Source organism: Apteryx mantelli, chromosome 1 (assembly GCF_036417845.1).
Source record: "Apteryx mantelli isolate bAptMan1 chromosome 1, bAptMan1.hap1, whole genome shotgun sequence".
NCBI classification, from domain to species: domain Eukaryota; kingdom Metazoa; phylum Chordata; class Aves; order Apterygiformes; family Apterygidae; genus Apteryx; species Apteryx mantelli.
The window spans coordinates 30626358-30642338 of record NC_089978.1 but is presented as its reverse complement, the minus strand read 5'-3'; the positions used below and the strand labels follow the sequence as shown (position 1 = coordinate 30642338).

At 35.9% G+C, this 15981-nt stretch overlaps 1 protein-coding gene across 1 annotated transcript in view; it reads right to left on the bottom strand.

The window, feature by feature from the left end:
* The window catches only part of COG6 (component of oligomeric golgi complex 6), a 58291-nt gene that overhangs the window by 22139 nt on the left and 20171 nt on the right, over positions 1–15981 (bottom strand). The window contains exons 6-12 of the mRNA XM_067291558.1: positions 15158–15240; positions 14849–14919; positions 13533–13626; positions 9834–9962; positions 9630–9721; positions 3827–3891; positions 1333–1424 (exon numbers count right to left, since the gene is read on the bottom strand). Of these exons, the coding sequence (XP_067147659.1) occupies positions 1333–1424; positions 3827–3891; positions 9630–9721; positions 9834–9962; positions 13533–13626; positions 14849–14919; positions 15158–15240 (626 nt within the window). The remainder of the gene's footprint in view (positions 1–1332; positions 1425–3826; positions 3892–9629; positions 9722–9833; positions 9963–13532; positions 13627–14848; positions 14920–15157; positions 15241–15981) is intronic.

Genomic DNA, 15981 nt, shown 5'->3' with positions numbered 1-15981 from the left:
ATGTTAGGCATCTCCAGAAATAGAAGAATTCATGCTTTATTATTCCAAGTGTCAAGATATACCCAGTACCAATATTTCATAAACCTTAAACCACATTACAAGGTTATACACCTTTCTTGGATTTCTCTTCTGTCTAAAGAGAAAGTGATTCTAAGCTACAACTATTGGCAGGTAAATCTTTGTGTCATAATGGGGCTAATTTATGCTTGCTGCTTGATTTTTAGAATATAATCTTGTTGCATTTAGTGAGATGTTTGAATTTTCCCTTCATTAGTTAGGTGCACTTCCTCTATAAAGTGGAAATTATTCAGCTGACAGAAGGTACTTCAATGATCTTTAAACAATGTATTGTTAGCAGGAGAGAAAGCAGTAAGTAAGATTACCTAAGACCTTCCATTTTACCATCACATTTTCAATTGCACATAGCTTTATAACTACTGGGAAACAGATTTTTGGAGACAGAAAAATGGTAGCAAAAATCTATTATCTGTTTCTAAAAATGAGATTAGGAATAAAATATGTTTTGCCCAATATTACATTAAAAAAAAAAAAAAAGAGCCTTGCACGTGTTCTACAATGGATCTGTAGTGTCACCACACTTGAGGGATTTAAATACACTGGGGGTTGGCCAAGAACCACTTATCCCAGTTTGGCCATTATCTAAACGTCTGAAGGTAAACTTAAGTCATCATATTAGTGATTCAAATTGTCTCAGAGTAGTTTAGTCCAGGATTGCAGAGGAAGATTTTCCTGTTACTTCTGCTTCTAAGCAAAATGAACAACAACTGTATAATGCCACAATACATAAAAACAGAGTTTCTGTCTTTTCTCTGGTTTCAGCGTCTGTGGTGGCATTTGGCAGATTGGAAGATAACGTGCACCTTGAATAGAGAGATGTGGAATGAGGCAAGTATCTTCCTGACAGAAAAATTTAAGTGCATAATATAAAAAGATGGTATCATAATATAATTGCATAAGGAAGGAAAAATTAATATTCTGGAGGTAATTTTCATTCTAGCATTTTCTAAAAGGGGTATTTGAATTTGTTATCTTGAATTTTTTGTGTAGCTTTTTGTATGCAATCAGTACCTACCTGGGAAAATAAAAAAGACAATTTTTGTGGCAAATTCATGCTATATTCCAACGTAGATGCCATATGAATTGAGGAATGACAATAGATAAACGGCATCTGCTTGATATCATGCACATTTCTCCTTGATTCTAAAGTACAGAGCACAAACTAAGGCAAGAAAATAGCGTTTTTACTGTATTAATCTTCATAGCTATTATAAAAAAAAAGACATCCTTAACATACTTTTAACTTTTGCAAACCTGATTGTATGGTGGTAGAACTTGAGAAGATTAGAAATCTTGTATAGTAAAACTGCTCCTGGTTCAGCAACAATTACCTGCTCAATCCTAACCTGCAGAATAAAAAAAGATAAATATCCTTCAGGTCGTACATTCTAAAAGCCAACCCCTATAATGTTATATATGATATAAGGCTGACTTTTGAGAAAAAAATTTAACCAGAAATAAATTTATCAAGAGACAATGTCCAGTCAAATTACAACGTTCTTCTTGAACCAAACCTCTTGGCTGCCAAGCATCCAAATAGAAAACAAGCAGGTGTATTAAAAAAAAAAAAATTACATTTCCCTTCAGGTTTTTGTTGTAACTTGTTATTGAAAATTTCAAAATAATGAGATCATTTTATGTATTAACATCAGTGCATGCTGGACTCCTCCCCAGCACTGAACAGCAAGAACAGCTGCAAAATCCCTAAACTACCACAGCTGATCATTAGCATCATGCAGCAATTCAGAACATCCAAAGTATCAGGTATTTTATCCAAAAGACAAAACTTCACCTGGATTAATCTCTCCTTTACTCAAAGGAGTGGTTACGTAACTGCTACCACTATGTAAGTAGATATATTTATAATTAAATAGCAGCTACGCTGACCATTTAGCTCAGCCAGGAGATGCTGGATACACAGACCAAAACAGCACTGACTTTCTTTATATTTGGACAGTTGATGTGTTGTCTCCATGGTACATACAGTCTCAACCAACTCATAAAAGGCTGCCCCAAGGTCAGTCTTTGGGCACTCATGAAGCAGGAATAGTCCCTGACTTATTGCTGCACCATTCCCACCTGTGCCTGCGTGTGAAAGGGCAACACACAAACCACCAGCCACCACCCCTCTCCCCTGTTAGCTGTCTGCTGTTCAATGGAGCGCAATCCACAGCAGTGCCTTCTTGTCACAGCCAGCTGCAGAGAGAATTAAACTATGATTATGCTTCCTCAACAATCTCCCTTTGCATCTAACTCAGAGACCAAAAGTTTTTGACTTTTATTTGCAAAGCTCAATGCACAAACTTAAATTTCAACATTTGTGTGAACTTTGCCCTTCAACATACACATACATACACAGAGGTACACATACAAATACCTATATCCAATGTTGCACAGAAGGACTTTTGGGCAGAGATACCAAGTATTGTCTCGATGTATAACAAGAAAGAAAAAGGAAGGCAGGGAAAAAAAGAGGAAAACCAAAATACTGATAAAAAATTAAAAGTAGCAATAACTAAAAATAAAACAAGAAATTAAGAAATGGAAAAGGCAAAATGGGCAGAAGGTGAGTATCAAGCCAAACTGAAGTGACATGTTCACAAATGTCAGCAGAAGATCCACTAGAAAAGTAACATATCATGGTGCCATATGATTACCATTAAAAGTATTTTTCCTAAACTTAATACAGCTTTTTTTCTTTTCTTTTTCTATATTACAAATCAGTTAACTTCTTACAGTTTAATTAAAAGCTTTACTTGCCTTATTCTAGATGTAATTAAATGGTTAATTACAAAAGATTATCCTGTATAAATCCACTGAGTAAATTCAAAGGACATCCACATTTTGAATAGGATGTACATTTGTGATGTCCTTAACTCTTACAGAATACAGAACTAGAAAAGAAGCAGACAAGGGCAACAAAATGATCAAAGATTTTGAGAATTGCTTCTGTATTAGCAGTGACTAAACTGACTAGGACTCCTGCTTGAAAAAAGACACTGAGGAGTGATATGACAGAAATGCAGCAAATCAGAGTTGCATAAAGAAGGCAAGTAGGAAACAATTTTTCATGGTACCTTTCAATATAAGAACTGGGCTTATTAAGTGAAAGAAAAACAAAAAGGAGTTGGCCTTTCCACGCAGTATATAATTAAACTGTGGACTTCCCTCCTGCAGGCTACGTTGTAGATACAAACAGTTTACAGCAAGTTGACATATTCATGGAAGAAAAATCCAGTGAGGCCAATTAAATACAAAGACAGTAGCTATGGCTCAGTAAGTCCTTAGTAAGTCCACAAACAGGCTGGGAAACCATTCTGCACACATATTGTGACACACTTGCACAACTTATATGCTTTTCCCTAAGCCTATGATAACGGTCACTATGAAAGACAGGGTACTAAGTTAAATTGATTTTTCATTCGACTCACTCTAGCAATTCCTATGTTCTTAGCCCAAAGCTAAATTTTTGCACATAAGCACTTCTGGACTTTTTCTAAAGTAACAAAACAAAACAGAGATATAGATTTAGTAACCTAGTATCTCTCACTATGTGACTGTTTATAATCAGATATTCATGAACTACGGAATCTTAAGTTTTGAAGAGTTTTATGATTCTCGAGATTGAGAATCTAACTCTTAACCAAGGATGATGAAAATACATTGTAGAGACAGGGGCACAGGTTCTGTAAAAACACCACAGAACTATTTTTATATTTAGAGTGATCAGGAAAACAGAATACTTCACCTTCAGGGGTCTGCAGACACCTTCTGTGATATGCCCAACTACTTCTTGAATACTTTCTTCCACGCCTACAGTTAATGCAAACATATGTTAAGATAACACAGATTAATTTAATTCTCTTCCCTTCATGACTATAAAACAAAAACAAATGTAAGAGCTATTCCTCCATGAAAAGCATTATGGACTGCATGTTCATTTCCCTGCAAGAATCTGGCCGGTTTACATCTCTGCTGAACTTCAAATCTAGCCATTAATAAATAGTTGCATGACAAAACAGGGTCCTGGAGAGTCATTACCTTATGCTATGCAATTACCTCCTATCATAATGTAGAGCCTGAGGATTTGAGGGAGAAGCAGCAAGGGAAAGAATAAATGACCTAGCAAGAAACTGTCACAGTGAGGCTCAATATCAGCACTTCATGAAAATAAATAGAAAAAAAAACCACTAAGAAGCTCAAGGAACAACAGTATCTACCACTGCAAAAGGGCTAAACTGCAAATACACGTGTCTGGCAATTTTAGATACTGACGCACCTATGGCATTGTTATGAACTACATCACATATGTACTTTCACACTGCAGTGTACTACAGCATTAGCAAATGCTTCTTCCCTGGCAGCAACTGAAACTAGTCTTTCACAGAACAACATATACAAAAGAGAATATTGCCCTATCTTATCATGAAACACAAATGAATCGTTGCATAGCAACCAGTACTGTCATAAATCAATCAAACTGAAAGTAACAGATCTTCAAGCTCTCACTTCAGCAATGACTCAGAATAGATTTATGGAGACAGCAATACTTTTATTCTAATTTAAAACACGCCAACAAGAGTTCGTCTTCAGATGGGACCCATGCAATGAACAGTACACAAATTGATGGAGACGTGATAAAAATCAGGTGACCTTAAGCTAAATTTTGCAGCTCTTATTTCACACTAAAAGAGATTACCTCTGAGAGTAAAAATTATAAAGAAAGATCAGATACGTGTGACACGTCCCTTTACACCAAGATACGTGAAAAGCTACTTAAGCAGAAAAAACTACACTCAGTGTGGTTGTCTTCTGTAAGAATTTCAGCATCCTAAAGTGGTAAGGTAATAAAATTATATTTATATATTTCAGTACTGAAACCAAGAAGGAAAGCAAGATTACAAAACAGAAGATTTCATGGCCTGTTATGTCATGCCTTGCTCCCAAATATACCCTAACAATGTACACTCCTTTCAGCAGAATTCACAATTCTGTCTATTAGGAGCACTCATATTTTTATTGTTCATCAGTATAATAAGTACCTGGCACATATATACAATAACGTATCAAGACCAGATTGACTTAAAAACAATTTCTTAGTTATCAAAGTTTTAGCTGCAAAAATGTACAAATTCAAACACCAACACACATGGAATTACCATCTTGATATATTGCATGCATGTGCCCTCACACAGGCTTTACTGTCCAACTAGGATATTTTAGTTTCAACAAACAATAAAAGGAAATCTTCCAGCACAACTGGTTATGTAACTGTTGCAAGTATTAGTACATCATGCTGACATGAAAGAATTACGGATGAAACAACTTTTAGACATTCAAAAATCAATTTCAGAAAGCAGTTTTATTAACGGAAGACATGCTTTTGGCTGCCTCCCATACTGTATTTCATTTCTCTCTGTACACTCTTCCATAAGAGAGATAGCTTTCTCATACTTTACTTTGGCTTCTGCTCTCTGGCTGGGTTCCTACAACTCCAAGGAAAATGGATTTCTACTGCTTCTTTTAAACAGAATGCTTGCAATTCTCCCTTCCTTTCAAGTGCAAGTCCTCTATAAGACTGGAAGGTTCCTGCTTACAGAATGCCTAAGCTCCAAAGAAGAAAACAGATACTTTTCCCCTGGCCAGTACAATGCAAAATAGTTAATATTCTTTTGAATGCATTTTCAGTCCTCAAAATTTTAATGGCATTTTTGATTAAATTAATTTTAAAGACTTGGCATTTGCAAGGTTACAAATTTTAAAACTTTTAAGAAATTATTCTTGAATATTTAGTTGTGGGCTACTTAGCTCATTCTCATTAAAGTCAAAACTGGGACATTCCTCCATAAACGTGTCCTTTGCACAGTTTTTCTTCCATTGGGACCAAATCGACATCCATCTCACCCATAGCTAGACATTTATTTTTTTTTTAAGAGGATAAAGGAAGTTTTTGTGTAGGATTTTTATTGTCTCCACAGTACTTAAATCACACTGAGCTTACAGGAGGATTTAAATAGAAATCTGAACTTGGCACAGAAACTCCTGAATTAAAATAATAAAAGCAGGTCCATATCCAAAAAGCTATTTAAGCTGAATCTAAAGTTAGAACATTTGACTGACCTACCACAGGAAAAGACTCATTGCATCTAAACTCTAGCCCCCCCAGATTAGGTGTCTAGTCTATACTAGTTGCTCAGGCTCCCTCTATTGAGAATGGAAAAAAAACAGTTGCGATGAAAGTCTCCGAAATATCTGCACTAGATGTCTATCTTCATGGTAGATATCATGGTGTTCTGGAGAGGTTCTAGAAGACTGGAAGAAAACAAATGTCACTGAGGTCTTCAGGAAGGGCAAGAAGGAGGATCTGGGGTACCATGTCTGTCAGCCTCACCTTGATCCCTGGGAAGGTGAGGGAGCAACTAATCCTGGATACTATTTCTAGACACATAAAAGACAAGAAGGTGATTGGGAGTAGTCAGTATGGATTTACAAAGGGAAAAATTGTGCTTAACCAACCTGATAGCCTTCTATGATGAGATGACTGGCTTGCTGGATGAGGGGAGAGCAGTGGATGTTGTTAGTTTGCAGATGACAGAAAACTCAGAGGAGTGGCTGATAAACCAGAGGCTGTTCTGCCATTCAGAGGGACCATAACAGGCTGGAGAAATGGGTGGGGAGGCATCTCATGAAGTTCAACAAATGGAAGTGCCAAGTCTGCACCTGGAGAGGAATAACCCCATGCACCATTACAAGCTGGGGGCTGAGCAGCTGGAGAGTGGCTTTGAAGAGAAGGACCTGGGGGTCCTGGTGGACAAGTAGAATATAAGTCAGCAATGCACCCTTGTGGCAAAGGCGGCTAACGTCCTACTGGGCTGCTTTAGGAAGAGCGTTGCCAGCAGGTAGAGGGAAGTGATCCTTCCCCTCAGCACTGGTGAGACCACATCTGGAGTGCTGTGTCCCGTGCTGGGCTACCCAGTGCAAGAGAGCCATAGGGCTACTGGAACAAGTCCAGCAAAGGGCCACTAAGATTCAGGGCCTGGAGCATCTTTCATAAGAGGAGAGACTGAGCAAGCTGGGACTGTTCAGCCTGAAAAAGAGAAGGCTCAGGAGGATCTTACCAATGTGTATAAATATTTGATGGGGTGGCAGGGTCAAGAGAATGGGAACATATTCTTCTCAGTGGTGCCCAGTGACAGGACAAGAGGCAATGGGCACAAACTGAAACACAGGAAATTACATTTCCTAAGAAAACACTTTTTTCCTGTGAGGGTGGTTGAACACTGGAATAGGTTGCCCAGAGATCTTGTGGATTTTCCATCCTTGGAGATATTCAAAACTCGACTGCACACAGTCCTGGGCAACCTGTTCCAGTGTTCAACCATTAGCTGACCCTGTCTGAGCAGGGGGTTTGGACCAGATGATCTCCAGACATCTCTTCCAGTCTCAACTGTTGCGTGACTATGTGACCTTCTGTTAAGAGTATTTGCCCTCTGGAGGTAATGAAACTCTCTTATCTATAATCACAAACGAGATGTCCCCTTTTCAAATGGCTAAGTGAAACTAACTTAATCCTTGGTATAGCCTGTGCAATCAGGCACCTGAAGACTGTACTATCAGGGAATTCAACTCAATCTCTCAATATTGTAGATGGTGTACTTGCTGATTAGCAAGTGCCAACTCTGGATCTGTATTTATATGAACCATATAATCTCAAGCTACTTCATAAGACTGCACTTCGCACTAAAGGGTTCTTATTAAACTCAATTGTATCCCATCAAGTACTGTTTCATCTTACAGATCTTAACCCATAACCATCCATGTCATCAAAAAATGTTCCCAAAGATCCAGAGGAACAGTTAACACATAATAACTTCCAGGTTTTGTTGTTCCCAGTATGAAGCTAAGAATCCCTAATCATTTTATTCTCTTTACATTTCTTGAGAACTGCATAACAGTGATGGCAAACCCACTCCTGATTAAGCTTGGGAGAATAGATTTTGCTTCACACAGAAATGTTAGTTTGCTTGTTTATACTATTCGTGGAGAAAAAAGTTTTCGCCTGGTGATATTTTCAGGAAATTTTCCCCCAAAACATTTCTTTCTCTATATTCTCAAGTAGTTTACTCTGATCCATGGATGAAATGCTCTGAATATATCTAAGTTATTTTAACATCTCAGACTGATATCCTGCCAGAAGACCAGAGAATTTAATAGCTAGATAAAGCACTGCACAAAGAGGTGGGAGAATTTCAGAAGAGAACGCAAGACTTGTCTGTAGCAGCAATATAGTCAACAGCAGAACTAGATATAGTAACATCCTCTATGTGGCCAGCTTTTCCCCAAACACTGTTGGCAGTTACAACAGAAGCATCAGCTCTTCATGTATAGAATCGTCATGTCTTTTTCTCTACCACACAGTCTTCATGAGGCCTACTTTCCTATCTCCCTAAGACAGTCAGTAAATAAAAGTAAATTCACTTTTATAGAATTCTGTAACTGTAGTAAAAAAACTCATCATGTAGGAGAATTTAGAGATAGAGGTAATTATCTTTTTTCTGCATGCAAATAATGAGCACATGAAATATATATAATAACTCACTGTATCATTTGAATAAACTCTAGAATTCTGAAGCTTTTTTCTTGTTTTGGTTTGATTTATAACATTTCCTACTCTAAACAGCGTCCTTGCCCACATGTCGTTAATTAGGAATGCTACTTAATACTTACAGCAGTAAGGAAAATGCGAATGCCTATTAACTTTAAATCCCAGAGCAGGACTCAAAGACTTACAGTCTGAAGAGCTCTGCACACCCACTGTAAGAACTTGCATTTGATCTGTATTTGTTACAGCTGAGTATACATGTTTAATTGATAAACAAGTCTTTGGCTGCAGCTATGGAGACCGATCACACTGCAGCTTCTACAAAATAAAGTACTTGAAAGTACAGATCTAAAGTACTTAAAAAAGAGCAAATAGGCTGAAGAATAAAAATCTGTATATCTCTTAATGAAGGAGAACACCAATATTATAAAGCTTCATAGATCCATGAGAGGCCTACTTTGGCATCCAGAAGCTTAAAGCGATATGTTACATGACAAGGAAATTGCATTTTACTCATAGCACAGGAGGAAAAGACAATTATAAAAAAAAAACAAAAAAACTCTTACTAAACAAAGGAAAAAGGGATAACAGATATGCTCAACATGTCAATAAGCAACCCTACGACAACGCTTTCAGAGAGACATGTATTCACATATATTATAAACAGCCTTTTGAACTCTGAACTACAGTATAAAAAGTCTCTTTCTAAATTTAGTGTAAACCTATTCTGAGCACAGTAAAATGAGAAGAGCACATTTTGAAATACTCTTCTTCATTAGGGGCTTTCTTGCAAAATGCAAGCATCAGGTATTCTGAAGTTATTTGCAGTATCGTCTAAGGTCAGACTTGCATAACTGAGGCATAGTCTAGGAAATTAATCACACCTTCTGACTTATCACAGACATGTTTTCTATCATTTCTCAATAAATATTTTAAAATCTAGTAATACCTTGAACAGTTACAAGCTTTAACATGGCTTCTAAATGTTCTTTTTCAGAAGCTGTAGCTTGATGCAACCAGGCCAGCATGTCTCCTACATACCTAAATGAAACCAAAAATTCCTATGTAAATCAGGGATTTATGGTGTCAGGGATTTAAAGTGTCAGTGGGCAAAAGAAAGATTATTTAATATACATTCTTACTATCACTGTACCTCAGAGGATCATGAGAATGCATTTCAATAGGACGGGGAGTACCTCCTACACCTCCTCTAGTAAGAGCGTCTATAAAACCACGGACTACAGCACTCCTCCTAGCTGTTCCAAACTCATCCAAAGTATACCTGTAATTGAAATATGAAAAGGGGTAAAACAAAACAGTTCACATCATCACATTTTATTAGCCCAGCTTCACAGTTATTGTAAGTAACCATTTTTATAACTCCATTACACTTGCATCAGTGCTTCCACTATGAAAAATTCAAACCCCTCAGATACTCTTGACTCTTCTGAACATACATTCAAGTTGATCACTTCTTCTTCACCCTCCCATCCCCTCACCACACACAACTGAATAAAAATAACAAGGGCACCACTCTGCCCTCCTCCTCTAGGCCACCGGATGGTTAGTAGTGACAAAGTTATTTCCACTTGATAGTTGTTCAGTTGTTTTAATCAATGAGTCTCAGTTAGATATTTAATGGACACACAATTAAAGGTCAAGAGTTCTTCATCCCAATCAGCATCCCAGTAACAGAGGATGTACCAAAACATACACATACTCATTTTTAGAGGAGGCTACCTTCCTCTTGGGGCTGAAGCATAATGGCAAGTAAAAGAGGGAAACTAACACTGCTAACACTCCATTCTACCTTTTTAGAAACAGAAGAATTTTGAAAGCACCAGACCACTTCTATTTTTTTAAAGAACAGAATTTAAGCATTTTGAACAAAACACATAAATTACAAAGGAGAAAAAAAAAAAGAAAAAAACCATGACAAATTATTTTTCCAATACAACTGGAGAAATACCAAAGACTAAGTGTGGTATCACTTAACAGTGACACCCAGCAGCTGAATAGATGTAAAAATAAAATAATATAATAATAGTAATAAAGCATGCCACTGATTGAAATTAAATGAGTACTGCATTCACAACTAAACAGATGTGAAAGACAAAATACAAAAAGAAAAAATACACTGTTTCAATAGGTTCCAAGTTAATTTCAACTAGATTTCTCTTATGCTACAAATAGTCCAAGAGATCCTTCAGTTTTACTCTTTTTCTATATTACTATTTGAGAGATGGGAAAATAGCACATTTAAAGAAAAATTTCAGTATTCTTCTATATTTTTCTCCAGAAAGTGTATCTGGTAACTTAGAGAGTAAACACCTGCATTTTTTAAAAAAAAGTTAATATAAAGCATTCTTTAATAAATCATTATTTCAAAAATTATGTGATTAATAGCAGGAAAGATCTGGGATCCACTGACTACCAATAGTCCAGGAATAGCAGTGTTGCAGTGAAAAAATCTCAGGTGAATGTATAAACCAGATAAGCTTTTTTCCCCTCCTACAATAAACAGCTATAATAGATCATTAAAAATACAGCGGCAGAATAGGTCTTATTAGTTTTGAAAACTGCAGTTAATAATAATTTTGTTTAAAAGAGAAAACTACTAATTTTCCTTTTATACTCAGTAGAACAGGGTATAACTATGACATAATCCTGCATGCATAGAATTCAGCAATAACTATTATTGACTCTAGAAACACAGCATTAACTACTATGTTATTACACATATTCATTATGGGAGAGGAAAACAATATTTGCATTCTTTTCAGCCAATTGTTTGAATACCCTGGAAAGAAAATTCATTGGCGGGGAGGAGGTGGAGAAAAAGCTTTAAAAATCAGAGTGCAGGATGGAAGAGGAATACTCCTTTGAGCTATGACTCCATGTATTATCTACAAAATAGTTTTCAATTTTTCTGTTAGGAAAAGGAAGTGAAGACCAAACCAAAATATTTATTTCAGATCTCTACTGACTGCAGTTCCTGGAAGTCTGTCTATGGTGCAATGTTTCTGCCACCTTAAGGTTAAAAATATATAACTCAAAATCAGAAAACAAGAATTTGCAGTCATGTTTCTAAACTCCTGCCCTTCTCCATTTCACTCACTTTCATTCATCCAATTCAAGATCTTTATCAGATGCTGGGGCAGTAATCTGGAGGAAAATCTGGGTTTAATTCAAATAGCAGTGCTTAAATGCAGAATAACAACAATAATTTCAAGATAATTTCTTCTATGACAGAATTTTTATATTTTTAACTCAACAGTGTGGTATGTACAAAGGTACATACAGAATTTTTACTTTTGGAAGGAAATAAAGTAATCTTGAGATTCAAAATATTACAAAGCATCAATAGTGCAGTTTTATCAATACTGCTGTAGCAAGTAGTTAAGCACGATAATCTAAGATGAGACACATAAGGTTGCATCTTCTACAGTAATGTTTACTTTTGCCTTTCTGGAGAAAAATATGTCCTGTTGCATTCAAACATTGGTAATATTAGTACTATTGTCTGTGAAAAAGATGTAGGAAGAAAAATGAAGCAGCTTTTGAAGATTTACTGTAAATTGGCCAGCTGCACATTTTATACAGAAGATGAATTTTTATCATAAATGTTAAGAAAGCAAAACTATGTGAAATTTGAAAGTAACTTAAACATAACAAAATATTCATTGCAGAAGATATAAACCATATCTATAAAGACCCCTATAAAATGTTGTGAACACAGTTGTGACTGATCCTATACAGCTGTGTAAAAGGGCCTGGAAGACAAAATGCAAGAAAGGACTCTGCAATCCCCAGCTATGGCCCAATGTACTAACTAGCCCCAATAAATTTAAGGAGTATCAGCACCATGAACAACAGTTGGGGAGCTCTTGTAAGATACCACACCTCCCTTAAATTAATTAGCAGAACTGTCTAAGCATATAGGGATGTTCAGTCTCTCTCTTAATGACAGAAGGCCCATTTGCACTACACATTCACCTCCATGAAGATTAATAGTGTCACACAGCTCACTTTGCACCTTTGACACTCTTAAAGACAAGGCTAGCCTTTGAAAGACAGCCTAGTACTCTGCTGTCCTGGATGCCTTTGGCTAAGAGTAATTTGCAATAGTTGAAAAATATGATGAATGATTCAATGATTAAAAAAAAAAACACCTTAAAGCACAAAGAAGCTAAGTGTATTACAATTAACTGTAAAACTGTACCTGCTTGCAATGTCACCCCAATAAAGACAGTTACTATAGTGCCATCTTGTGGCTATTCTGCCTCTAGTAACTAGCATTTCATTTAGGTTAAATAGTCCCTTCAGCAAATCCTGAACAAGAATTAAATAGCAGTATGTAACATATACATAGGTACCCCTACACTTTGGAGGCACACCATGTATAGTAGATTGGTTTTAAGATATTATTGTCCAACTCATAATAGAAGACACTCTCACTGCCAGGAGCACTTGAGTAAAAACTAATTAGCCTTTAGCAAATTTTTACTTTGGGGATTTAAACAAGACAATCACATGCTTTGGATAGCATTTTTTCCTTCAGAAAAACCCTACAAGGAGAGCAGCCCACATTCACAGTTCATTTGGATTAAAATAAAAACAGTCTGACATTTTAATTTAATTAGAAACCAGTAAGTTGGAAAAAAGCCAATGATATTTACTGTACCATAACTGTGTCATAAAGACTTCTGAAATTTAGAGAAGTTGAAATACAATTTTTCTTTAATCTGATGCAAGACTAAATGCCACTATCCTTTTCCCTATAGTTCGTGTCAATTTGTAAGTGTTATAGACTGGAAATACTCATTTCTGTTAATCATGAACATTTACTTACTTATATAGGACAGGCCTATCTTGTAAGGCTTGCATAGCTTGAGTGAGAACTGGAGAAATGTCACACGATTCTTGTGTCAAAGTTCTGCACTCATCTGAAAAATATTAACACCAATAAAAATAGATTATTCACACAGTAAATAGGTAATGTAACATCACCTATACCAGACTGACAAACAAGAAAACAAGGTTAAAAACTCATAGAGGTTTTAGATTTTGAGTTGAAACCTTCAGAATATGTGGCATAGCCTTGCTGTATTATTGTAATTAAATTTTCCCTCTCCCATAAGCTTTACTTTGCTGTAAAATGGATGGGCGTCACAAATCTCAACAATAATAAAAATTAAAGGAAGTATCTGGTTGTGCCTATGTACAAATTGTTAAGCCACTCAACCATCAAAATTCTGTTAGGCTCCATAATCCCTTGATTGCCACATTCCAGGTAATCTACTAAGAAAAAAGGAAGCATATATTATTTAAGCAAGCTATATATTTTTTACTTAAGTGACACATCTCTACATATAATAGCTTTATAAGTTTGCATATTCTACACAAGAATGTGGAAATCATATAAATCAAATCACACAATTTAGCATAATATAGATGAATTTTTACTAGAGGCCAAACTGCAACCATCATTTGAGACTTCAGCATCCAATGAAAAACAACTAGTCAATGTATGCTCCCACTGCACCAGCTTTTTCGCATATCTTCCTGTCAACATTTTGGGAGAACAGAGAAGTGAAACAAAGCATCTACATTTTACACTATCAAGATATTCCATGAAATACTGATGTCTGGAGCCAGAGTATGTATGTGGAAAAATATTACATACTATAATTCAAGAGAACATGCTAAGAAAAAAAAGTCTAAAAGGTAGGTTTAAACAAGGTTTAATCAAGTTTAAAAGGTAATAAACCACTCCTCCTACTAAGATAGATCTTACTAGCAAATTTTCAAAAAAGAGAACTTTCCTGTGACCTGCAAGAAAATGAAATGCAATGAACTCAACAATTAGACCACTAAACTGTAGCCATTGACCTCTGTGAAAGACCATCTGAAAAATGCAAATAAATAGCATAGTTTTACAGAAAGAGGTGTGATCAGCCAGTGATTATGAGCCCAAAACGGATCTCCAAGTTAACAATTTGATCTACAAAAGCTAGCTTTTAGACAATTTTTTCACTGAGAAGGAAACCCAAAGACGTGTTAATGAATCTTGGAAAGGGTTCTTGCTGAGTTCAACCTCCTATCAAGGAGTTAAAGGAGTCATCGCAGTAATATTCATAGAAATAACAAAAACAATCTTAGTCCTACTTTGAGTCCATCTGTAAAGTCGTTCGTAAGATGTCTCTTGCAGTAAAGCCATCTGTTCCATAATTTCCAAGCTACAAGATAAAAAGGATTTTATTAGCAAATACTATTTTAGGTAGTACTAGTAAAAGCATTTAGAAATCTAATAAAAAGCACCATTTTTAAATTAAGAACATTTCAAAAAATGCTGCTGTTCTTTGTTTTGATGTGGAATACGCTTTATGGTAATATGATGTAAGGAATGAAACCTCACTGTTAACATTTCTTTTAATTAGTAAATGGTTATCTTTAAGTTGTTTAAGTAACACTCACCCCGCCCTTTGCTGATTTGTCCGGAGGAGAATCTTGACATCATCATGAATTTGCTTTACTCTTCCCAATGCCTTGAAAAAATCCTATAAATAAATCAAGTCGTGTTTAAAAGCAGCAACTTCCATTCACATCTCTAGCATTTGGTATTCCTCATTCCATTTCCACATTTTTGCTCCTTGCAGGTCCATGTTCCAAGTGCTGCTTTTAAAATACAATTGCACACACATCTTCCCCTTCATTCTACCTCAATAGCCTTAGTATGTTTTCTCTCCCTGTCATTACTCCGTTATTCCACAAAACTTTTTTAACAACAGCAAAGATGTGTTTTTAACCTGGCTTTATACAGCATCTGTGTGTTTTACCTTTATTGTTTACCTCTTTTGGGAGGATATTTTTAAGTACATTACTGTATATTCCTCTATCTTCTGTTCATTAACATAAGCAACTGAAGAGCAAACTGATAAGCTATAATGCACAATGATTACAGGCTGGTATTTTTTCTTTTAATATGAGCAAATTAACAATTCCTAAGAAAAATCAAGCATTTGCAATAAACTGAGGTTTTCCAAGCTAACCTCTCCCTGCAAATAACACATCAGTAGCAGTCTCTAGAAAACACTGAAATATTGCCAAAAAGATTAGGTTATTTTTTTTTAGGGAATTAAAGCAAATCCACTAACATTTTCAAATATAAGTCATTTTATGAAGTCATCTTTCAAACATTATGAAGAAGACTGGAGAATTCAGACACAAGTGTTTGTTCCTTCTGTGACTTGGACACAGTTTACCCCGAAAAACTAGAGCTCCACTCTGGTTCAATTCAT